At 44.3% G+C, this 24,320-nt stretch overlaps 1 protein-coding gene across 2 annotated transcripts in view; it reads right to left on the bottom strand.

The window, feature by feature from the left end:
- The window catches only part of BCAS3 (BCAS3 microtubule associated cell migration factor), a 3,998,327-nt gene that overhangs the window by 2,581,463 nt on the left and 1,392,544 nt on the right, over positions 1-24,320 (bottom strand). For both annotated transcript variants that reach the window (XM_086954924.1, XM_086954923.1), the window contains exon 13: positions 1,315-1,408. In XM_086954924.1, coding sequence (XP_086811050.1) covers positions 1,315-1,408 — 94 coding nt within the window. The remainder of the gene's footprint in view (positions 1-1,314; positions 1,409-24,320) is intronic.

Below are 24,320 nucleotides of genomic sequence, written 5' to 3'. Positions count from 1 at the left end.
AGGGTAGTCTTTCTGGAGTGTTCTTTTTAATAGGTCTGTCCTGTGTATGTATGGATAGGTATTTGTAGAGGGTATACCAGTCTTGCGGAATGCCCGGATTTAAAATACGAATTTTGCCTGTATAGTCTTGATTCCATCCCATGCTTCTTTCGTCCACACCATTAACTTTCTATCTCTTTGCCTCACCCTTGCACCTTTTCATCCCTTTTTTCTCTGTCACAGTTTTCCTCTTTTCTCTTCCTCCCACGTTCTCCCTTCTCAGTGTTTTGCTCTCTCTTACTATGGTCTATCTTACTCTTGTTCTAGCCATGATAATTAAATCCTAATCTCTTAAAATGAACATGCCCACCACCCCTCAAGAACCAGCACAAATTAAGCAGTGTATCTAAAGCATGGTGCGGTATGGAGATAATGAGTAATAATACTTAGATTGTGATGAAATAGCGAGTCAAAAAATAAATATTATTGGGGTTTGACACTTAGACCGAGATGCAAGAGCAGGCACATATTTAACAAGCATTTGCAATGCAATAGGTCTCGTATTTGCAGCAGTTTGAGCTATTGGCATTGTAAATGACAATGCCTTTTATTTATGTATTTAGAAAACCTGAAGGAAGTGATGAAACACACACTTTGTACTTATAGTCCTTGCTTATGAGAAGCAGGGCTGCCAGTAAAAGAGGCACAGTTACTGCCATCCTTGCTTCTCGTAAGCAAGGACTATAAGTGCAAAATACGTGTTTAAGCACTACATGCAGGTTTTCAACACACAAATACGTTACAAGTATTACTAACACAGAAAAAGGGGGTTTAATCACGACTTACTACATTATTAACTGTGTGGCATATGCCAATCATGGCCGAACATTAAAAACGGTTTAAATTTTATTTACATACATGTCCTCAAATGTGAATTTTACAGGTTGCTTGTCCACTGTGTCAAACTTTAAATAGAGAAGTTAAAATTGTTTTTATACCTAATCGATACCAATAATCTGCTAAATTCAACAAAAATTGGATTATTGCCATGTGCTTTAAAGAACTTACAAAGCAGTAGATCTTGGTATCTGAATTACACACAGAGCCTACATAATCACGAAACAATCCGTACTCAATTCAAATTGAAGTACTTGAACCACAAGTTGAGCAAGAGACTATGCATGAGAACTACTGGAGCTGTAGCTTCCATACATTGTGTTTAATATTATACCGATTAAAAACAATACATTGTATAGTCTTTTGAGTAAAGAAATTGCCTGAAAAGACAAGACATCCACAAAAATATGCATACAGCAAACTCTCAAAGACACTTACCACTGGGGTTAAAAGCCATGCAGCAAATTGGTTTTTCGTGTGCAGGAAAATGTGCCACAATTCCTTCTCCATTCGAATCCTCACTAACAAGTACCTGAAGAATGATAACATACATTTAGTTCAAATTAAAGCTGTATAATATGCCCTCTTCAAGAGTCCAGACAAAAGATCCTGTATAACTACCTATGTGCAACACTATTTCATACAGCAAACAAATGATGGACGTAATGCTGACAATGCAAATATTCTCCTCCAGTCAAAAGATCTGGGTTAAATCCATCGTTCTTATGCCCACTACGCCACACCAGTTTGGCCCCAGCCATATGCAAATCAGTCTTTGCCCCTGTGCCCTATGGGAACAGTCCAGACCGAACTGCCAGGCTATGTCCTCCCTGGAACGGAAACAAGCATCCTTGGACCGGTTTCAGGGTTAGACAAATTCACCATTAAGCATGGTACAACAAGAAAGGTGGTGATGAATGAGTACTCAGAGTGGAGACAGCAACTAAGCATAGGCAGATATCGACAATTTTAACTAGTGTCCAAGTTTGGTGAAAGGACTGGACAGGACTAAACACAAGAAGAACAGTTTTCTCCCAACCACAAACCAGGTCAAATTCGAAATTTAAAAAATGGGCTTTGGAGCCACATTTCTGACATTATGAGCTATGTAAACCAAACTAGTGATAGGAGAGAGGATGGTCAAACAGGTGCAAGAAATTTCAACAGCGTAGGACCATGAAACGTCTTCAAAGATCTGTTCTAAGTCATCACTTGCAAAACCAGAAGACATTGTTCCTAATGCCAATTCCCCACATAGCCTCTTTGTGTGATCATAGGCACATTCCTGTAGACTCAATCACACAAAGTTTGGAAAATAAATGATAATCTATGCATCATAGATTTACACATGTAGTTGTTTGTTGTTTGATTACCGAGGATTTACAAAATTCCATAAGAGTTCACAAGCGTCATAGATTTCTATGCATAATCCTCCTGTGCTAGACTTACTTCAACATACCAATCGCCTTGTACATAATCTTCAGTATGTTTTGAGAATATATGCAACAATATATTCTCCCTCCCGGAATTGCTCTAGAAGCATTTTCTGTTGCATTTATTGCTTGTTCGTGTTGGGCTCAGATGTTTTTAAGTCCCTTTTCTCTGAAGACAGTCTTTGGAGTCACAGAATGCACAGTCACTCCACCTTTAGACGGCAATGCATATGGGCACCAACTTCATGTTAGACTGTTTCTCCGGTATTCTCCGATATTCCCCAGTAGGCATATTTTTGTAGTATGTGGTGCAGTAGATTTATATGCGCCTACCCTTGCCCTCATAAGCATGTGGCTCTATTTGGAAATCTTTTATTTACTAATTAATTCCCTTTTCACAGTACACACATGTATCATACTGTATTCACTCGCCACTCCATAATACTCTCACCCACTGTCCATTAAATGTAATGTAATGTAATGTAACGCATATTTATAGAGCGCAACTGCCACCCAAAGGGTATCCTGGCGCTTGACCACAACACTACCTACATATGACATATATTACACAGCCCTTGGAAAAAGATGACTTTTAAGGTCCAAAAGGACGACTTTTAAGGTCCAAAGTGCAGAGTAGTGACTGCAGAGTAGTGACTGCAGAGTAGTGACTGCAGAGTAGTGAATAGTGAGTGCAGAGTAGTGAGTGCAGAGTAGTGAGTGCAGAGTAGTGAGTGCAGAGTAGTGAGTAGTGAGTGCAGAGTAGTGAGTGCTGAGTAGTGAGTGCAGAGTAGTGAGTGCAGAGTAGTGAGTGCAGAGTAGTGAGTGCAGAGTAGTGAGTAGTGAGTGCAGAGTAGTGAGTGCAGAGTAGTGAGTGCAGAGTAGTGAGTAGTGAGTGCAGAGTAGTGAGTGCAGAGTAGTGAGTAGTGAGTGCAGAGTAGTGAGTGCAGAGTAGTGAGTGCAGAGTAGTGAGTGCAGAGTAGTGAGTGCAGAGTAGTGAGTGCAGAGTAGTGAGTAGTGAGTGCAGAGTAGTGAGTAGTGAGTGCAGAGTAGTGAGTGCAGAGTAGTAAGTAGTGAGTGCAGAGTAGTGAGTGCAGAGTAGTGAGTGCAGAGTAGTGAGTGCAGAGTAGTGAGTGCAGAGTAGTGAGTGCAGAGTAGTGAGTAGTGAGTGCAGAGTAGTGAGTGCAGAGTAGTGAGTGCAGAGAGCAGAGTGAGTGTGCAGAGTAGTGAGTAGTGAGAGCAGAGTGAGTGTGCAGAGTAGTGAGAGCAGAGTAAGTGTGCAGAGTAGTGAGTAGTGAGAGCAGAGTGAGTGTGCAGAGTAGTGAGTAGTGCGTGCAGAGTAGTGAGTGCAGAGTAGTGAGTGCAGAGTAGTGAGTGCAGAGTAGTGAGAAGTGAGTGCAGAGTAGTGAGTGCAGAGTAGTGAGTAGTGAGTGCAGAGTAGTGAGTGCAGAGTAGTGAGTGCAGAGTAGTGAGTAGTGAGTGCAGAGTAGTGAGTAGTGAGTGCAGAGTAGTGAGTAGTGAGTGCAGAGTAGTGAGTAGTGAGTGCAGAGTAGTGAGTGCAGAGTTGTGAGTGCAGAGTAGTGAGTGCAGAGTAGTGAGTGCAGAGTAGTGAGTGCAGAGTAGTGAGTGCAGAGTAGTGAGTAGTGAGTGCAGAGTAATGAGTGCCGAGTAGTTAGTAGTGAGTGCAGAGTAGTGAGTAGTGAGTGCAGAGTAGTACGTAGTGAGTGCAGAGTAGTGAGTGCAGAGTAGTGAGTGCAGAGAGAAGAGTGAGTGTGCAGAGTAGTGAGTAGTGAGAGCAGAGTGAGTGTGCAGAGTAGTGAGTAGTGAGAGCAGAGTAAGTGTGCAGAGTAGTGAGTAGTGAGAGCAGAGTGAGTGTGCAGAGTAGTGAGTAGTGCGTGCAGAGTAGTGAGTGCAGAGTAGTGAGTAGTGAGTGCAGAGTAGTGAGTGCAGAGTAGTGAGTAGTGAGTGCAGAGTAGTGAGTGCAGAGTAGTGAGTGCAGAGTAGTGAGTAGTGAGTGCAGAGTAGTGAGTAGTGCGTGCAGAGTAGTGAGTGCAGAGTAGTGAGTAGTGAGTGCAGAGTAGTGAGTAGTGAGTGCAGAGTAGTGAGTGCAGAGTAGTGAGTAGTGAGTGCAGAGTAGTGAGTGCAGAGTAGTGAGTAGTGAGTGTGCAGAGCAGTGAGTGCAGAGTAGTGAGTAGTGAGTGCAGAGTAGTGAGTAGTGAGTGCAGAGTAGTGAGTGCAGAGTAGTGAGTGCAGAGTAGTGAGTAGTGAGTGCAGAGTAGTGAGTGCAGAGTAGTGAGTAGTGAGTGCAGAGTAGTGAGTGCAGAGTAGTGAGTAGTGAGTGCAGAGTAGTGAGTAGTGAGTGCAGAGTAGTGAGTGCAGAGTAGTGAGTGCAGAGTAGTGAGTAGTGAGTGCAGAGTAGTGAGTAGTGAGTGTGCAGAGTAGTGAGTGCAGAGTAGTGAGTAGTGAGTGCAGAGTAGTGAGTGCAGAGTAGTGAGTAGTGAGTGCAGAGTAGTGAGTGCAGAGTAGTGAGTAGTGAGTGCAGAGTAGTGAGTAGTGAGTGCAGAGTAGTGAGTAGTGCATGCAGAGTAGTGAGTGCAGAGTAGTGAGTAGTGAGTGCAGAGTAGTGAGTGCAGAGTAGTGAGTGCAGAGTAGTGAGTAGTGAGTGCAGAGTAGTGAGTAGTGAGTGCAGAGTAGTGAGTAGTGACTGCAGAGTAGTGAGTAGTGCCTGCAGAGGAGTGACTGCAGAGTAGTGACTGCAACGTAGTGACTGCAGAGTAGTGCCTGCATAGTAGTGAGTAGTGAGTGCAGAGTAGTGAGTGCAGAGTAGTGACTGCAGAGTAGTGACTGCAGAGTAGTGAGTGCAGAGAGCAGAGTGAGTGTGCAGAGTAGTGAGAGCAGAGTGAGTGTGCAGAGTAGTGAGTAGTGAGAGCAGAGTGAGTGTGCAGAGTAGTGAGTGCAGAGTAGTGAGTGCAGAGTAGTGAGTAGTGAGTGCAGAGTAGTAAGTGCAGAGTAGTGAGTGCAGAGTAGTGAGTGGTAAGTGCAGAGTAGTGAGTGCAGAGTAGTGAGTAGTGACTGCAGAGTAGTGACTGCAGAGTAGTGACTGCAGAGTAGTGAGTGTAGAGTAGTGAGTAGTGAGTGCAGAGTAGTGAGTGCAGAGTAGTGAGTGCAGAGTAGTGAGTAGTGAGTGTAGTAAGTAGTAAGTGCAGAGTAGTGAGTGCAGAGTAGTGAGTAGTGAGTGCAGAGTAGTGAGTGCAGAGTAGTGAGTGCAGATTAGTGAGTGCAGATTAGTGAGTGCAGATTAGTGAGTGCAGAGTAGTGAGTGCAGAGTAGTGAGTGCAGAGTAGTGAGTGCAGAGAGCAGAGTGAGTGTGCAGAGTAGTGAGAGCAGAGTAAGTGTGCAGAGTAGTGAGAGCAGAGTGAGTGTGCAGAGTAGTGAGTAGTGCGTGCAGAGTAGTGAGTGCAGAGTAGTGAGTAGTGAGTGCAGAGTAGTGTGTGCAGAGTAGTGAGTAGTGAGTGCAGAGTAGTGAGTGCAGAGTAGTGAGTAGTGAGTGCAGAGTAGTGAGTGCAGAGTAGTGAGTAGTGAGTGTGCAGAGTAGTGAGTGCAGAGTAGTGAGTAGTGAGTGCAGAGTAGTGAGTAGTGAGTGCAGAGTAGTGAGTGCAGAGTAGTGAGTGCAGAGTAGTGAGTGCAGAGTAGTGAGTAGTGAGTGCAGAGTAGTGAGTGCAGAGTAGTGAGTAGTGAGTGCAGAGTAGTGAGTGCAGAGTAGTGAGTAGTGAGTGCAGAGTAGTGAGTGCAGAGTAGTGAGTAGTGAGTGCAGAGTAGTGAGTAGTGAGTGCAGAGTAGTGAGTAGTGCATGCAGAGTAGTGAGTGCAGAGTAGTGAGTAGTGAGTGCAGAGTAGTGAGTGCAGAGTAGTGAGTGCAGAGTAGTGAGTAGTGAGTGCAGAGTAGTGAGTAGTGAGTGCAGAGTAGTGAGTAGTGACTGCAGAGTAGTGAGTAGTGCCTGCAGAGGAGTGACTGCAGAGTAGTGACTGCAACGTAGTGACTGCAGAGTAGTGCCTGCATAGTAGTGAGTAGTGAGTGCAGAGTAGTGAGTGCAGAGTAGTGACTGCAGAGTAGTGAGTGCAGAGAGCAGAGTGAGTGTGCAGAGTAGTGAGAGCAGAGTGAGTGTGCAGAGTAGTGAGTAGTGAGAGCAGAGTGAGTGTGCAGAGTAGTGAGTGCAGAGTAGTGAGTGCAGAGTAGTGAGTAGTGAGTGCAGAGTAGTGAGTGCAGAGTAGTAAGTGCAGAGTAGTGAGTGCAGAGTAGTGAGTGGTAAGTGCAGAGTAGTGAGTGCAGAGTAGTGAGTAGTGACTGCAGAGTAGTGACTGCAGAGTAGTGACTGCAGAGTAGTGACTGCAGAGTAGTGAGTGTAGAGTAGTGAGTAGTGAGTGCAGAGTAGTGAGTGCAGAGTAGTGAGTAGTGAGTGCAGAGTAGTGAGTAGTGAGTGTAGTAAGTAGTAAGTGCAGAGTAGTGAGTGCAGAGTAGTGAGTAGTGAGTGCAGAGTAGTGAGTGCAGAGTAGTGAGTGCAGAGTAGTGAGTGCAGATTAGTGAGTGCAGACTAGTGAGTGCAGATTAGTGAGTGCAGAGTAGTGAGTGCAGAGTAGTGAGTGCAGAGTAGTGAGTGCAGAGAGCAGAGTGAGTGTGCAGAGTAGTGAGAGCAGAGTAAGTGTGCAGAGTAGTGAGAGCAGAGTGAGTGTGCAGAGTAGTGAGAGCAGAGTGAGTGTGCAGAGTAGTGAGTAGTGCGTGCAGAGTAGTGAGTGCAGAGTAGTGAGTAGTGAGTGCAGAGTAGTGTGTGCAGAGTAGTGAGTAGTGAGTGCAGAGTAGTGAGTGCAGAGTAGTGAGTAGTGAGTGCAGAGTAGTGAGTGCAGAGTAGTGAGTAGTGAGTGTGCAGAGTAGTGAGTGCAGAGTAGTGAGTAGTGAGTGCAGAGTAGTGAGTAGTGAGTGCAGAGTAGTGAGTGCAGAGTAGTGAGTGCAGAGTAGTGAGTAGTGAGTGCAGAGTAGTGAGTGCAGAGTAGTGAGTAGTGAGTGTGCAGAGTAGTGAGTGCAGAGTAGTGAGTAGTGAGTGCAGAGTAGTGAGTAGTGAGTGCAGAGTAGTGAGTAGTGAGTGCAGAGTAGTGAGTAGTGAGTGCAGAGTAGTGAGTGCAGAGTAGTGAGTAGTGAGTGCAGAGTAGTGAGTGCAGAGTAGTGAGTAGTGAGTGCAGAGTAGTGAGTGCAGAGTAGTGAGTGCAGAGTAGTGATTGCAGAGTAGTGAGTAGTGCGTGCAGAGTAGTGAGTGCAGAGTAGTGAGTAGTGAGTGCAGAGTAGTGAGTGCAGAGTAGTGAGTGCAGAGTAGTGAGTAGTGAGTGCAGAGTAGTGAGTGCAGAGTAGTGAGTAGTGAGTGCAGAGTAGTGACTGCAGAGTAGTGAGTAGTGAGTGCAGAGTAGTGAGTAGTGACTGCAGAGTAGTGAGTAGTGACTGCAGAGGAGTGACTGCATAGTAGTGACTGCAATGTAGTGACTGCAGAGTAGTGCCTGCATAGTAGTGAGTGCAGAGTAGTGACTGCAGAGTAGTGATTGCAGAGTAGTGACTGCAGAATAGTGAGTGCAGAGAGCAGAGTGAGTGTGCAGAGTAGTGAGAGCAGAGTGAGTGTGCAGAGTAGTGAGTAGTGAGAGCAGAGTGAGTGTGCAGAGTAGTGAGTGCAGAGTAGTGAGTAGTGAGTGCAGAGTAGTGAGTGCAGAGTAGTGAGTAGTGAGTGCAGAGTAGTGAGTGGTGAGTGCAGAGTAGTGAGTGCAGAGTAGTGAGTAGTGAGTGCAGAGTAGTGAGTAGTGAGTGCAGAGTAGTGAGTAGTGAGTGCAGAGTAGTGAGTGCAGAGTAGTGAGTAGTGAGTGCAGAGTAGTGAGTAGTGAGTGCAGAGTAGTGAGTAGTGAGTGCAGTGTAGTGAGTGGTGAGTGCAGAGTAGTGAGTGCAGAGTAGTGAGTAGTGACTGCAGAGTAGTGACTGCAGAGTAGTGACTGCAGAGTAGTGAGTGCAGAGTAGTGAGTGCAGAGTAGTGAGTAGTGAGTGCAGAGTAGTGAGTGCAGAGTAGTGAGTAGTGAGTGCAGAGTAGTGAGTAGTGAGTGTAGTAAGTAGTGAGTGTAGTAAGTAGTGAGTGCAGAGTAGTGAGTGCAGAGTAGTGAGTGCAGAGTAGTGAGTGCAGAGTAGTGAGTGCAGAGAGCAGAGTGAGTGTGCAGAGTAGTGAGAGCAGAGTAAGTGTGCAGAGTAGTGAGAGCAGAGTGAGTGTGCAGAGTAGTGAGTAGTGCGTGCAGAGTAGTGAGTGCAGAGTAGTGAGTAGTGAGTGCAGAGTAGTGTGTGCAGAGTAGTGAGTAGTGAGTGCAGAGTAGTGAGCGCAGAGTAGTGACTGCAGAGTAGTGAGTGCAGAGTAGTGAGTAGTGAGTGCAGAGTAGTGAGTGCAGAGTAGTGAGTAGTGAGTGCAGAGTACTGAGTGCAGAGTAAAGAGTAGTGAGTGCAGAGTAGTGAGTAGTGAGTGCAGAGTAGTGAGTGGTGAGTAGTGAGTAGTGAGTGTGCAGAGTAGTGAGTGCAGAGTAGTGAGTAGTGAGTGCAGAGTAGTGACTGCATAGTAGTGAGTAGTGAGTGTAGAGTAGTGATTGCAGAGTAGTGAGTGCAGAGTAGTGAGTGCAGAGAGCAGAGTGAGTGTGCAGAGTAGTGAGAGCAGAGTGAGTGTGCAGTGTAGTGAGCAGTGAGTGCAGAGTAGTGAGTGCAGAGTAGTGAGTAGTGAGTGCAGAGTAGTGAGTAGTGAGTGCAGAGTAGTGAGGGCAGAGTAGTGAGTAGTGAGTGCAGAGTAGTGAGTAGTGAGTGCAGAGTAGTGAGTGCAGAGTAGTGAGTAGTGAGTGCAGAGTAGTGAGGGCAGAGTAGTGAGTAGTGAGTGCAGAGCAGTGAGTAGTGAGTGTGCAGAGTAGTGAGTGCATAGTAGTGAGTAGTGAGTGCAGAGAGCAGAGTGAGTGTGCAGAGTAGTGAGAGCAGAGTGAGTGTGCAGTGTAGTGAGTAGTGAGTGCAGAGTAGTGAGTGCAGAGTAGTGAGTAGTGAGTGCAGAGTAGTGAGGGCAGAGTAGTGAGTAGTGAGTGCAGAGTAGTGAGTAGTGAGTGCAGAGTAGTGAGTGCAGAGTAGTGAGTAGTGAGTAGTGAGTGCAGAGTAGTGAGGGCAGAGTAGTGAGTAGTGAGTGCAGAGTAGTGAGTAGAGAGTGCAGAGTAGTGACTGCATAGTAGTGAGTAGTGAGTGCAGAGTAGTGAGAGCAGAGTGAGTGTGCAGAGTAGTGAGTAGTGAGAGCAGAGTGAGTGTGCAGAGTAGTGAGTGCAGAGTAGTGAGTGCAGAGTAGTGAGTAGTGAGTGCAGAGTAGTAAGTGCAGAGTAGTGAGTGCAGAGTAGTGAGTGGTGAGTGCAGAGTAGTGAGTGCAGAGTAGTGAGTAGTGACTGCAGAGTAGTGACTGCAGAGTAGTGAGTGCAGAGTAGTGAGTGCAGAGTAGTGAGTGCAGAGTAGTGAGTAGTGAGTGCAGAGTAGTGAGTGCAGAGTAGTGAGTAGTGAGTGCAGAGTAGTGAGTAGTGAGTGTAGTAAGTAGTGAGTGTAGTAAGTAGTGAGTGCAGAGTAGTGAGTGCAGAGTAGTGAGTAGTGAGTGCAGAGTAGTGAGTGCAGAGTAGTGAGTGCAGAGAGCAGAGTGAGTGTGCAGAGTAGTGAGAGCAGAGTAAGTGTGCAGAGTAGTGAGAGCAGAGTGAGTGTGCAGAGTAGTGAGTAGTGCGTGCAGAGTAGTGAGTGCAGAGTAGTGAGTAGTGAGTGCAGAGTAGTGTGTGCAGAGTAGTGAGTGCAGAGTAGTGTGTGCAGAGTAGTGAGTAGTGAGTGCATAGTAGTGAGTGCAGATTAGTGAGTGCAGAGTAGTGAGTGCAGAGTAGTGACTGCAGAGTAGTGAGTGCAGAGTAGTGAGTAGTGAGTGCAGAGTAGTGAGTGCAGAGTAGTGAGTAGTGAGTGCAGAGTAGTGAGTGCAGAGTAAAGAGTAGTGAGTGCAGAGTAGTGAGTGCAGAGTAGTGAGTGGTGAGTAGTGAGTAGTGAGTGTGCAGAGTAGTGAGTGCAGAGTAGTGAGTAGTGAGTGCAGAGTAGTGACTGCATAGTAGTGAGTAGTGAGTGCAGAGTAGTGATTGCAGAGTAGTGAGTGCAGAGTAGTGAGTGCAGAGTAGTGAGTGCAGAGTAGTGAGTAGTGAGTGCAGAGTAGTAAGTGCAGAGTAGTGAGTGCAGAGTGAGTGTGCAGAGTAGTGAGAGCAGAGTGAGTGTGCAGTGTAGTGAGTAGTGAGTGCAGAGTAGTGAGTGCAGAGTAGTGAGTAGTGAGTGCAGAGTAGTGAGTAGTGAATGCAGAGTAGTGAGGGCAGAGTAGTGAGTAGTGAGTGCAGAGTAGTGAGTAGTGAGTGCAGAGTAGTGAGTGCAGAGTAGTGAGTAGTGAGGGCAGAGTAGTGAGTAGTGAGTGCAGAGTAGTGAGTAGTGAGTGTGCAGAGTAGTGAGTGCATAGTAGTGAGTAGTGAGTGCAGAGAGCAGAGTGAGTGTGCAGAGTAGTGAGAGCAGAGTGAGTGTGCAGTGTAGTGAGTAGTGAGTGCAGAGTAGTGAGTGCAGAGTAGTGAGTGCAGAGTAGTGAGTAGTGAGTGCAGAGTAGTGAGTGCAGAGTAGTGAGTAGTGAGTGCAGAGTAGTGAGTAGTGAGTGCAGAGTAGTGAGGGCAGAGTAGTGAGTAGTGAGTGCAGAGTAGTGAGTAGTGAGTGCAGAGTAGTGAGTGCAGAGTAGTGAGTAGTGAGTGCAGAGTAGTGAGGGCAGAGTAGTGAGTAGTGAGTGCAGAGTAGTGAGTAGAGAGTGCAGAGTAGTGACTGCATAGTAGTGAGTAGTGAGTGCAAAGTAGTGATTGCAGAGTAGTGAGTGCAGAGTAGTGAGTGCAGAGTAGTGAGTGCAGAGAGCAGAGTGAGTGTGCAGAGTAGTGAGAGCAGAGTGAGTGTGCAGAGTAGTGAGTGCAGAGTAGTGAGTGCAGAGTAGTGAGTAGTGAGTGCAGAGTAGTGAGTAATGAGTGCAGAGTAGTGAGGGCAGAGTAGTGAGGGCAGAGTAGTGAGTAGTGAGTGCAGAGTAGTGAGTAGTGAGTGCAGAGTAGTGAGTGCAGAGTAGTGAGTAGTGAGTGCAGAGTAGTGAGTGCAGAGTAGTGAGTGCAGAGTAGTGAGTAGTGAGTGCAGAGTAGTGAGTGCAGAGTAGTGAGTGCAGAGTAGTGAGTGCAGAGTAGTGAGTAGTGAGTGCAGAGTAGTGAGTGCAGAGTAGTGAGTGCAGAGTAGACAGAAAACAACACACACAACAACATACCCCCAGCCGTCAATGAATGCTTTCACTAGGCACTAACACCAACAACCATCAATGTACGCTTTCACCAACAAAAAACACGACCATGCATCAGTGCCGCTAAACACTCATGCACACAACAAACAATGTCAGTGCCACTTTCACTAAACACACACACACACACCAACAGCTGGCAGTGCACCAGCCACTCTTTCAATTGGCACAATCATCAACAGCTGTCAGTGCACCCTTTCAACAACCACGTGCATTACCATCCAGCTCTGTACGCTTGACAGCCACACTCACTAACAGCTCTTACTGCATGCTACCACCAGTCATACACACCTCAAACCACCACTACACGCTTCCACCAAACACACACACCAACAGCCATCACTTCACAATTTCTACAGGCACACACATCCACCACCCATCAATGCACTCAGCCAATTGATAACGCATCCACCAATTAATATTGTACCTATCGCACTATGCTGCACTTTACCTTTTAAAGATAATGCGTTAAAGTGCATCATGCCACCATTGATAACATTCCAATCCAACACACATATCTCCAACACACACCACATGCTTCCACTCCAAAACACATGCCTAAAACACATTGCCATTTACAATGCCATTATCTCTAACTCAAAGAAACCCGAGCCCTAATGCATTCCTAATGCTTGTTATTTCTAGAGGGAGAGTTCTGGCACTTCTGAAGAAAGACGTAATACTTTTGATTGAAGAGTACCGGCACTTCTCAGAAACAAGTAGGTACTCTGGTACAGGTTACCTGCACTTCTATTTTTCCATTTCAAGCACTGAGTGTGAGACAAAGTTTGGTTTACTATACATTTTTCCAGAGGTTATATTACACACCAGCCAGCATAGTAAAGTATAGGAGGAGGGAAATGGCGGACTTCCTACATCTGGCATGGATTTGCCCCAAAATATCAGAAATTTGGCAAATACTAATTTCAAAACTGAACAAGATGACAGATTAGCTGCTGAAAGCTGGCCCAATTATACATTGTTTCTGTACGTAAAAAAGCCTAAAAAAGTAGCAGGCCCCCGGCACTCCACCGAGAAGGTGGTTATTTCTGTGATGGACGAGCTCAGAGAGGGGCTAGACACCAACACTCCTCAGGCCCTCGTCCTCTTAGACCTCTCCGCCGCTTTTGACATGGTTGACCATTCCATCCTTCTCACCCGTGTCAAGGCGGCAGGCATCGAGGGCCCAGCTCTGGCATGGATCAGCTCCTTTCTAGGAGATCGCTCTCAGGCCGTCCATCTTGCTGAATTCACTGCCCCCCCCTCACTTGGTCCGGTGTGGTGTTCCCCAGGGCTCTTCTCTCTCTCCTCTATTATTCAATCTTTACATTTTCCCACTTATTTTTGCACTTCAGCAAATGGAGATCACCGTGTATAACTATGCTGATGACCTCCAACTAATTTTCCATTTGTCACACTCCCCAACCAGTATACTTAATTTTCAGTCTGTCATGCTGTTCATCAGTGATTGGATGAATGGCAACCATTTGAAATTAAACCCGGACAAGACTGAACTTGTTGTCACTGGTAGCACTCCCAGTCCGTGGTCCCCCAACTTTTGGCCTCCCTCCTTGGGCACTTCCCCCACACCCTCTCCTTCTGTAAAAACCTTAGGGATTTCACTCAATAAACACCTCACTCCTCATTCTCAGATTAGTTCTGTCGTCTCTTCTGGTTTCTTTGCTCTCCGCACTATACGGAAAATCTCTCGGTTTTTTTCTGTCCCTGCCCTTAAATTAATTTTGACGGCGATGGTCCTGTCCCAGCTGGACTACGGAACATTGTATACAATGGCGCTCCTGCATATGCCTTTCGTCGCCTTCAGCTAGTCCAAAATCAGGCCGCCCGCCTGATTTATGGCCTGCCCAGATTCCATCACACCACCCCCCTTCTCCAATCCCTACATTGGCTGCCTATCAAGGAACGGGCTCTCTTTAAATTGGGCTGTACCACATTTCAGGCCTTGGCGGGAACTGCCCCTGATTTCATCTCCTCCGCCATTAGTACTTACTGCCCCAATAGAGAACTTCGCTCTTCCACTAAATTTTTTCTTTCTGTCCCCCGGTTCAAGAAAAAGAAATCTGGGGGCCTGAAATTCACTGTCCTTGCCCCTACTTTCTGGAACTATCTTCCCCTCCATATTAGATCTATTTCCTCTTATCTCGAATTCCGCAGGGCACTTAAGACCTTCTTATTTTCTCAAGCCTTCCCACCCCAATAACTCTGTCACCCCAGCCATGGGTTAAGCATCCTACAAGCGCCAAGAAACCGCGTGGTATATGTGCGCTACTCAAATTTCTGTAAATTCAAATTCAAATTCAGGAGGTTTGTGAACATAGCACTCATGTTGGAGAAAAGCAGGCTAGCAATTTACTGGGTGGGGGTCACAGCCCACCTATCTGGAGACCTGAAATAAAGATGTAACTATATGTGACCCGAACTGTGACATACATAATATAACTGCTCCCAGAGTAATTTCGCCCAAAAGACATCTGGGCACAAAGAAGAAGTTACCCAAATGTACATGTGGTTGACAGGGAAACTACAGCAGAAGATGGTGGGCGTGCAACCGACTCAAATATATTTGTGAGTCGGATAAAAAAAAGCTGTACACTGTTATATGTTAATGATGTAGGCGATACGTGAGGTATGAAAATGTGTTATTGTGTATTGTACTCATAAAAAAACTGAAATTGATTGGTGGGAATAGTATTAATGTGAACTATATCTGCAATAATTATAGGCCACTTATTGTATCACTTTGTGAACATGATAAATAAAAGGATGCAAAAAAAATCTTTAAGATATTTCAGAATGCAGCCTCTTTGTGACTAATTAAGCCAGATTGGATTTAGTGTCAAATTTATCTTGGGGCTGTCTGTACTAACAAGACTTTATTACAACCCAGAGGAATCATTCTTGGCAGCAAAAAATAAGGCCCTGATTTACTAAGATTTAGCATCGTGGTTGTGTCAATTTTGTGGCACAGACCTAACGCAAATCTATTTTGGCATTTACCAAGCCACACAAAGTTGCTTTGTGTGGCTTTGCATGGTTAAGTAAATACAAAATACGGCAACGCAGCGCATAGTTCTGCCTTGCATTACTTTGCATCACGTAGACGTTATATGGTAAAACATCGGTGTTCCCGTAGATCCAACCATGTATTTTGACACAAACCCAGATTTGCAAATACATGTAATTATGGGTTTGCCCATAATGGTGAGCCAAGCCCTGCAGAGGTGTAACGAGGAGAAATATCTTAATGTCTTCTAGTTATTTCCTCTTTCTATGTGCGCAGCATGATGCACTACACATAGAAAAAGAAATATGCCTCTAAGGATTGTTTTGTGCTGGAAGGTATCCATTCCTGCACGAAAACAATCCTGCCAGTAAAGCAGGCACCCTTGCAGCATGGCACAAGGGTGCCAGCGTTGGCACTAGGCAGCACACAGTGCACCAGCAGAGAGCAGAAGTGCGTCATATCTTATTAAATACAGAGCATTTCAGCTCTCTTCTTTTCACGCAACGCCACACAGCAAGTAGCCTTGCTGAGTTGTGATGCCTGAATTATTAGTAAATCTGCCCCTAAATGTTTAAATTGTCTTTCAGACTCCTCTTATCATGACTCCGCCCCTTGTGACTCCACCCCCTTTCTTATGCTACAACGTGAACTCGGGTCGGATTGGTAAGGCATTGGGCAATGTGCCCGTACTGAAGTTGCAGCTATGGGCCGCTTTTCTAGACGGAGTGGTGGCCGACTTAGACTAGTCTGTGCTGTTAAGATACCGCGAGCGGCCCAGTGGGAGCCTGAGAGGCCTTTGCAAGGTAGATACCTCCCTTTTACCAACGAGGCAGTGGTGTCATTCCCAGTCTCGTGCTGGGCCGGCTGGGCCCAATACTGTATGCAGATTGCATGGGGGGGGGGGCGTGGTTGAGTATTAGCAGCCTCACTTATATTCAGGTGTATGCCTCTTATAGAGCGCTCCCCACCACCTTCTTTTCATGATACTTAAAACACTGAAGTGTTTTGCGAAAATGCGCAAGGCCATCCTCAATTGTGGACTGTTTTTTTTACAGTTCCCGGGCCTATTTTTGACTCCAAGCTAACCGTGCCTTGACCCCAAATTTATCAAATTCCAGCCCTGCAAATAAGTAATCATAACAGCTTTTCAAAAATATTTAGTAATGTATGAACACAGCGACAGCACGGGTACAGTGCAATAGTGTAATACTGTGCTTAGTGAACACAAGGCACGCGTTGGTACAGTCAGCAGTGGAAGGGTGACTCACGGTCAAGCCTTAGACACGCAGTGATCTCATGACCTCTGGAGGGTTGACTTTTTGACTTGCGTTTGCAGTATGGCGCACCATCTTTAAACGCTAAAAAAAAAACGTAAAAGGCATGAGGTCACTACTGCTGTCCTAAATGGAAAGCTATTAGGTAGAAAAAAAACGGTGGGGTTTGGGGAGGTTAAGTGGAGGAAAAATATGTGCCCTGGGATTCCCTTTTTCGTCGCACACGCAATTCTTCAAATGGGAGAGAGATATTAAGGATGTGTCGGGATAAAACCTTTTATTTTTTTACAAAGCCAAAAATTATTTCTTGAACATTATGCCCCCGTAGACGAAGGCTCGGAGCAGTGTGAAATAATTGCACACGTGTTCCTCTTCGAAGCCCTGCATCTCATCTGGCTTTATTTAAGAAAGATTAAGTGCGCTGCTCACACACAAATCCGAGCGGAGCACTCTGTAAACAGGATATAAATACTTTGCGAGAATATATAGGGTCCAGTGTCTACACTGCATGTGTGCAAGTCAGAAGGACTTAGCTATAATAATAAAGAGAGCCTGTATACCTCGCACTTCTTGGCGCTATCTTCCAGTGAGCCCCTCGTGACTGCACGACGGGCTGCACTATTGACAGGTACGCGCATGCACATTCAAATATACTTTGCTCAGGCCCAAGGCTGCACACTGCATCGTGACGTGAAACGATGTGGTTTTTTGGATGATCCGTGATCCTCTAGCATTCCGTGCTTACCTCATGAAGCTTTGAGCACTCATGATTGGTTTTTGTGCTGGATCTGTTTCACTGTATCGCCCCCAAGAGGGCCAGACTGAATTTTCCATTATGCTCCCAATGCTGTGACCTATGTGTTCAATGTTATTTTTGATCTGTCACGTGATCTTAAAGAGCATTCTAAACGTGATTATCTAAAAAAATGTATATATATATAAGCCTTGGTCATTTAACAATTGAGACGCCATTCTCCGAGAGGGTTCCGGGATTGGTGATTCTCTGATCCTCCGAGAGAGTTCTGGTCACGTGAGACGAGACGCGAGCAGGCAGAGCGAGGAGTAAGCGGAGCGAGCCGTGAACCATGCTGCCCCCCTGTTGTATTTACAAGAATAACAACATATCAAGGCAGGAGTTCTGAATAAGAGATTTATTGAGAATAAATCTATAAAGATATAAACCCACAAGAACAGGCTATGGAAGAGCGATGCTGTTGTGTCCAAGTAACGGAATAGAATGACACGACAGCAGAGCTCAGACATAGAACATGGAATACAGAATATGTCATTACAGGAACACAGTACATGTCATACAATAAGGAAATTAAAGGTACAGATACAACATCTCCTTTCCATAAAAGAAAAAGAAAACAAAAGTAAGTAAAACAAGTATTAATATGCTAAACAAGTGTTAATATAAATAATAATCTTTAAATTTGGAAGGAATAACAATGTTTCTCTTCACAGAAGTCAGATTGGAATCAGAATTAGATACAGAATTTTGAGCTGCTTAGTTACAGAATTTGCATCAGAATTTTCAGCTGTTTCTACTTCCTTAGTTACAGAATTTGCATCTGTTTCTACATCTAACAGATTACTCTCACCCACTTCCTCAGCAAAGCAAGATTGAGAATTAGTTTCACTAACTTGGGAAAGATGTTGAGAATTATCAAAAACTTCATGATCTTTAGATGATAATTCTTGATCAAAATCCAAAGGAAGAGATGGCTGCACAACATCCATGAAGTCTTCGCAACACAAAAAGGAGGAATTTCTTGAAAGATTTTTTTTATCAAGTTTTTTCAAAATAATGTCTTTTTGATAAGGTTCAAGTTTGATAACCGCACTTTTATTCCACCAACCTTTATTCTTAATCATAACAGATGAATTAGATGATCTAACAACCTGTTGAGGCAAAGAAAACTTAGATTCCCCTTTGACAACTTTTTTGTTTTTTTTAATAATTACCCAATCACCAGCTTTAAACTCGCAGTTTTTCAGGGAAATAGTATTCTCTAACTTATATTTTTTCTCAAAATTTTGCCTGGCACACTCATCAACTGAATTAGCTTTGGAAAGATTTAACTTATTTAGAGAAGATGAGTTTTTATCAAAAAGAGGTTTGATGTTATCATTTGCATCCCTACCTTTCAACAAGAAAAAAGGGGTAAAACCAGTGATAGAGTGCGGACTATTAAGATAACTCCAAACTTTGTCTTTTATGTGTTTTCTAACATCCATTCCTGATGACAAAGCTGTTTGTATGCCTTCTTTGAAAATTTATTGGCTCTTTCAACGAGTCCATTTGCAGCTGGAAAATACAAAGGACTTTTAATATGCTTTATGTCATATTTACTCAGAAAATCGACCATTTTTTTAAATACAAAATGTGTGCCATTATCGGATACTAATTTCTTTGGAAATCATTCTACATTAAAAATCTTCTCAACAAATCAATTACAATATCCGTAGAGGGAAATTTTACAAAATCATATGAAATCCATTTTGAATAATAGTCAGTTAAGACAATTAAATATCTCATATCTTCCGGCAAAATGTAATAAGGCACTGAAAAATCAATTGCTAATTTTTCCCATGCTTGTTCAGGCAACAAATTAGTAGATGTAAATTTTTTTTAACTTTTCCAATGCTTGTCGGATAGGAGACATTCAGGACATCGGTTAACAAATTTATCAACAAAAGAATCCATACTGGGCCACCAATAAAATTTTCTCAAAATTTTCTTGGTGCCGGACATTCCTGGATGCCCAGAATGAGCTCTCTCTACAAGACCCTTTCTCAAAACACAGGGCGGAACAAAAAGTCCACATCTAGTGATGAACTGATTCTCCAAACTTAATTCAGAGGATACTTGTTGATAAGGTACAAAATCTTTACCAAGACTTCTAACTGGTGGCCATCCTTTTCTGATGTACTCTTTGATTTTTATCAAAATTTGATCTTTCTTATAACCATCCAACCAATCATTTTCAGTAAAACATCCCAAAGAATTATCACATGCATCTATTGCTGAAACCACGACACACTCATCGTCAAAGACATCAGAGGATCCAATCTGATTGTCAAGAGGAATTCTGGACAAACAGTCAGCCCTAAAATTTGCTCCTCCAGAAATGTGTTTAACATCAAAATTATATTCCTGTAATTTAGAAATAATTCTAACTAGTCTTGAAGTTGCTTGACCTGTACCATTTCCATTCATCAAATAAATGAGAGGCTTATGATCTGTAACAAGATCAAAACGAGTTCCCCATAAATAGCACCTGAACTTTTCGACCGCCCATGAGCAAGCTAAAGCTTCACGCTCTATGGTACTGTAATTGGATTCAGCTATGGTTAAGGTTCTCGAAATAAAAGCAATGGTATTTTCTTTTCCATCAACAAACTGTGTTAGAACTCCACCAAGACCTACGCAGCTTGCATCTACAGTGACAACACACTTAACACCACAAGAAAATGGCTTCAAGGCTGGTGCATTCTTAATCATATCCTTGACTTTGTTAAAAGCTTCATCATGGATAACAGACCATTCATACTTTTGATTCTTCCTCGTTAAACACCTGAGAGTTTCTACTACAAATGCATAACCATGCACAAAACGTGCATAGTACTCGCTTAGTCCTAAAAAGGATCTAAGGGAGTCTTTATCAATTGGAGCAGGTGCAAGCATGATGGAATCAATCAGGTTCTGTTTAGGTTTAATGCCCTCTTTAGTTATTGAGTGCCCTAAATATTCTAATTCTTGAACCAAGAAACTGCACTTCTCTTTAGATACAGTCATCCCTCTTTTACTCAAGATGTTTAAAACTTTATCAAGAGTTTTATTATGGTCATCAACTCCATTTCCAAAAATGAGTATGTCATCCTGAAATGCTTGCACCCCTTTGATGTCTCCAAATAACGAGTCCATTAGCTTCTGGAATACACTTGCTGCAGAAGCTAATCCAAAAGGGAGTCTCGTATATTTGAAGGCACCAAAGGGAGTAACAAACGTGGTAAGATCTTGTGATCTCTCTGACAAAACAACCTGATGGTAGGCTGACTTTAAGTCAATTAAGGAAAAATGAGTAGAGTCTCCTATTGCCATAAGCATCTCTTGAATCAATGGCAAAGGGTGGCAATCCACCAAAATGTTTTTGTTCAGAGAGCGCAAATCTGCACACATGCGCAACTTACCATTTTTCCGTTTGGCTAAGACGACAGCCGAAACCCACTCAGATGAATCTGTAGGTTTAATTACTCCATCTTTACATAGACTATCCAAATGCTCTTTTAACTCTGCTCGTACACTCAATGGTACATTTCTGACCTTGTGTATAACAGGTATAGCATTATCTTTTAGCTTAATGTCATGCTCAACACCCTTCACACAACCAATTCTGTCCTCAAATACTTCTTTGTATTTACTAAGAATAGAATCCAGGTTATTAGAAAATACTTTCTCTTTGCAGATATCTAAAGAAGCTATTGGAATGTCACCAAGAATAATAGGAGTGTCACTACCAGGCTTTAACATGATGCCCATCTTACCTAAATCACGCCAACCAATAATATCTTTGCCTTTTTTAACTACATAAACTTTTGTTGTAATTTCCCTCCCTAGCAGTTCAACTAAACCAGTGAAGTATCCTAGCATTTTGAGGAATTGTCCACCAATTGCTTTTGGATTTACATCAGCAACAGACAGTTTACTAGGAAAAGGATAATTGGCATAAGTCATTTCATCTAAAATGGTTATTGGCGAACCTGAATCTGCCATTACTTCCAATTTTACACCATGAATGATAGCTTCGCCTAAAGGTGCTTTGAAAGTAATCTCAGAATCAACTAAATTTATATTAATAACAAGGTTACTAATTTCATCTTCCATGTCATCTAAAGCATTTACACTGGTATGTGAAACATTCCTATTTTTAAAAATAGTTTTGCATGCACTCTCAAGATGTCCAATTTTTTTACATTTTGCACATTTCTTTCCATGTGCAGGACAAATAGGATTATTTCCGATGTGAGTTTTAGAACCACAACGATAACAAACTAAATTCTTTTTTGCAGAAATGGATCCTTTTTCTTTTTTAAAGTCTTGTACTTTACTCTTATTCGTTATAGAACATACAGCTTCCGCATTGTTTGTTCCAGAAATAACCTTAGTTGAAACTGAAGACCTTTCAATCCCAATTGCGATGTCGATGACCTCATTTAAAGTAGGATTTCTGCATGCTAGAAGACGTTCTTGAACATTGTTTGAAAAACAGTGAAAGACCAATTGATCCCTTAAATAAGTATCAAGCATGTCACCAAAGTCACACTTTGAAGCTAAAATGCGCAAACTTGAAAGATAGTCTTCAATACTTTCATCTTGCAATTGTTTTCTCTTATTAAAACCATGCCTTTCCACCATTATATTAGGCTGTTCATGAAATCTTTTTTCTAATCTTTTTACTGCCTCAGTGTATTCATCCCATGGAATGAACTGTCCAGGTGGTGGTTCACTTTCAGGCATGTTGTCAAAGATTTCTCTTCCAGCATCACCTAAGAGTCCATATAAAACAGCCTTTTTTCTTTCCTTTGAATAATCTTTACCATCAATTGCAACAAGATAGCTTTCAAAAGATTTATGCCACTGTTCCCACCTAACAGGCGGTTTACCTGCATTCTGTAGGAAAGGATTTATTTGATAAGGTTGAATTTGGTAAGCCATTCTCAAAATTCACATTATTGCTGTTATTTAACTTATTGATGTAAAGTTAGTGAGTTATTATTATTTTTTTTTAAACAAAAATGACTCTGTATTTTTTTAAAAAGTTTCAACTTCAGTTATGAAATGTGTATAACAAAAAACAGTTCTGATTTATAAATAAAGTAATTTTACCGGTATCGATCTTCTTATTTATTGCAAAAAGAATCTGCTCGTTTTTGCCGGTGTCTTGAATCGGAAAACTTTTCCTTTGTTTACATGAGAAGTAAAATGGCCGCTGCGTGGGGTCACGTTGGTTGACCTTGCGCGATGACAGCGTGTAATCTTACACGTAACCACGGTGTTTTGAGCTCTCTCGCGCTCCTTGACTCACGCTCGGCTCCCGATGACGTTTCGTGTTCTTCAATCAGCTCTCTCGCTCTCCTTCACTCGCGCTGGGCTTTCAACGGCGTTTGTGGAACACCAGGTAAATTTAAACGCATTCAGTCTTTAACCTCAAGCGATGCATACGAAATTGGTAAATAGATCTTACCATAAGTATGTAGTCGCTGTGAAAAAAGTCTTCGTTTCGTTTTTTGTAGCCTGTAAATTTTCTCGGTGGGTTAAGTTAAATCAAACTCAAACTGCCAAAAATTAAAATCCAATCAAGATATCTTCAAGATCCCAATCCATCGTCGCCATATTTATGTTGTATTTACAAGAATAACAACATATCAAGGCAGGAGTTCTGAATAAGAGATTTATTGAGAATAAATCTATAAAGATATAAACCCACAAGAACAGGCGATGGAAGAGCGATGCTGTCGTGTCCAAGTAACGGAATAGAATGACACGACAGCAGAGCTCAGACATAGAACATGGAATACAGAATATGTCATTACAGGAACACAGTACATGTCATACAATAAGGAAATTAAAGGTACAGATACAACACCCCCCCTCCAAAGGTGCCGATTACCGGGCGGCAACCAGCGAGTACCAGCACCGTCCTTTGTGCTGACTCTGGTGGCGGTGGCGGTGCAGGGGAGGCTCATGGGCTGCTCTGTGTGATCCTGAGCAACGAGGAGCTATCAGCCGCGGCTAGTTGGAAAGCGAGGAGAGATGGGCGAGAGAGGAGCGAGGTGCCGGCAGGAGGGGCGGCTGAGCCTGGGAAATCTGTGGCAGTGCAGTGCAGCACAAGAGCAGCACAAGAGCACGGAGCACAGTACACGGTGCTGTGCTGGTGCTGGAGCAGGGTCACTGCCGGTGCCCGGAGCTGGAGCAGAGTTCCTGCACGCTCGGTAAGCCTGCCCCCACCCCGCCAAGCCAAGCCAAACCAAGCTAAGCCAAGCCAAGCTCGTGTGGTTTACCTGAGCACCGAGCACCGAGGTAGTTGATGCTGATGTGTCTGTACAACTTATCCAGTCCTGAAGTTTTGTCCTGAATTTTGACCTCCTGTCCTGAATTTGTGTCCTGAATTTTGACCCTTTTTCCTGAATTTTTACACTCACCGTCCTGAATTTGCACCAATGCCAGTTGGTCACCCTAAGAGTGCCTCCTGTCCCGGGGGACCCCACGAGCCCCGTTGAGCAACCAAGCATCAGGTTTTTAACACCATAGGACGCCCCAAAGGAGCCGCAGCTGGAGCACATTGGGTGAGTGGAAGAGTGGGAGTGAAAGTAACCAAGTAGCATCCCAGTATAAATCAATTTCACAGTGCAGAAGTGGTGGCCAGCAGCTCACACTACAGCTCCCTAACGGACCAAAGCACCCTACAGTGCGGCAGGATCCGCGAACTGCGTTGGGACGCAGCGTCGCAGTGTTGACAGCGGTGCTGACAGCTGGAGCTGATAAGAGCCGGAGAGAGCCCGGAAAACCTGCAGGCGGTGAGTTCGCCTTTCCCTGGAGCGCGCGGGGCGTTTGGGTCGCCTGGAGCTAAGGATTTCCCAGGAGAGCGAGTAGTTCGCGTGGCTCCTTCACTTCAGACAGCTTACCTGCCCTATCTTGCTCCCGCCTTTGACACGATCGCCAGACGGGGGTCGGCGCACGGTTGCTGAACCGCCCAGGCGCCCAGGCGGGGGTGAGGCAGAGACAGTGAGGAGAGAGCCAGGCGGCAGGCCAGCAAGACCAGAGAAGGCCTGGGTTGGGAAGGACCAGGCAGAGCCCAGAAAAAAACGGCCTGGACCTAAGCACTGAGAGTAGCGAGCTAGGGAGCAAGAGGGGGTTGCTGTAAGCATTGGTCTGCTCCTACCACCCCCGGAAGCCAGGCCCAGGACGAATACAAAGATGAGAACAAGAAACTTGAACCTTCTACAACGGCAAGAGAATCCCCGGCCCCACAAGTCAGCAAGACGTCAAAAGGAAAGAATGCTCTACCCTTCTGGTAGAGGGGCCTCAAACATGGGGGCATGCCATAAGGACGGACCCGTGGAGGTGGAGGTGGAGGCAGAGGCAGAGGTGGAAGTGGAGCAAATAGGAGATCTGCCCTCAATCCCGCTTCGGGCGCCCAACCTCCAACAAGGACAGGATGCTTTTCCACAGGTGCCAACGCTTAACAAGTGCTCAATTTCCAGTAGTAACAGGAAAACATCAACAAACATTG

This window comes from Lissotriton vulgaris, chromosome 2_1, assembly GCF_964263255.1.
Source record: "Lissotriton vulgaris chromosome 2_1, aLisVul1.2, whole genome shotgun sequence".
Taxonomy (NCBI): domain Eukaryota; kingdom Metazoa; phylum Chordata; class Amphibia; order Caudata; family Salamandridae; genus Lissotriton; species Lissotriton vulgaris.
This window is presented reverse-complemented; position numbering and strand designations above follow the sequence as displayed.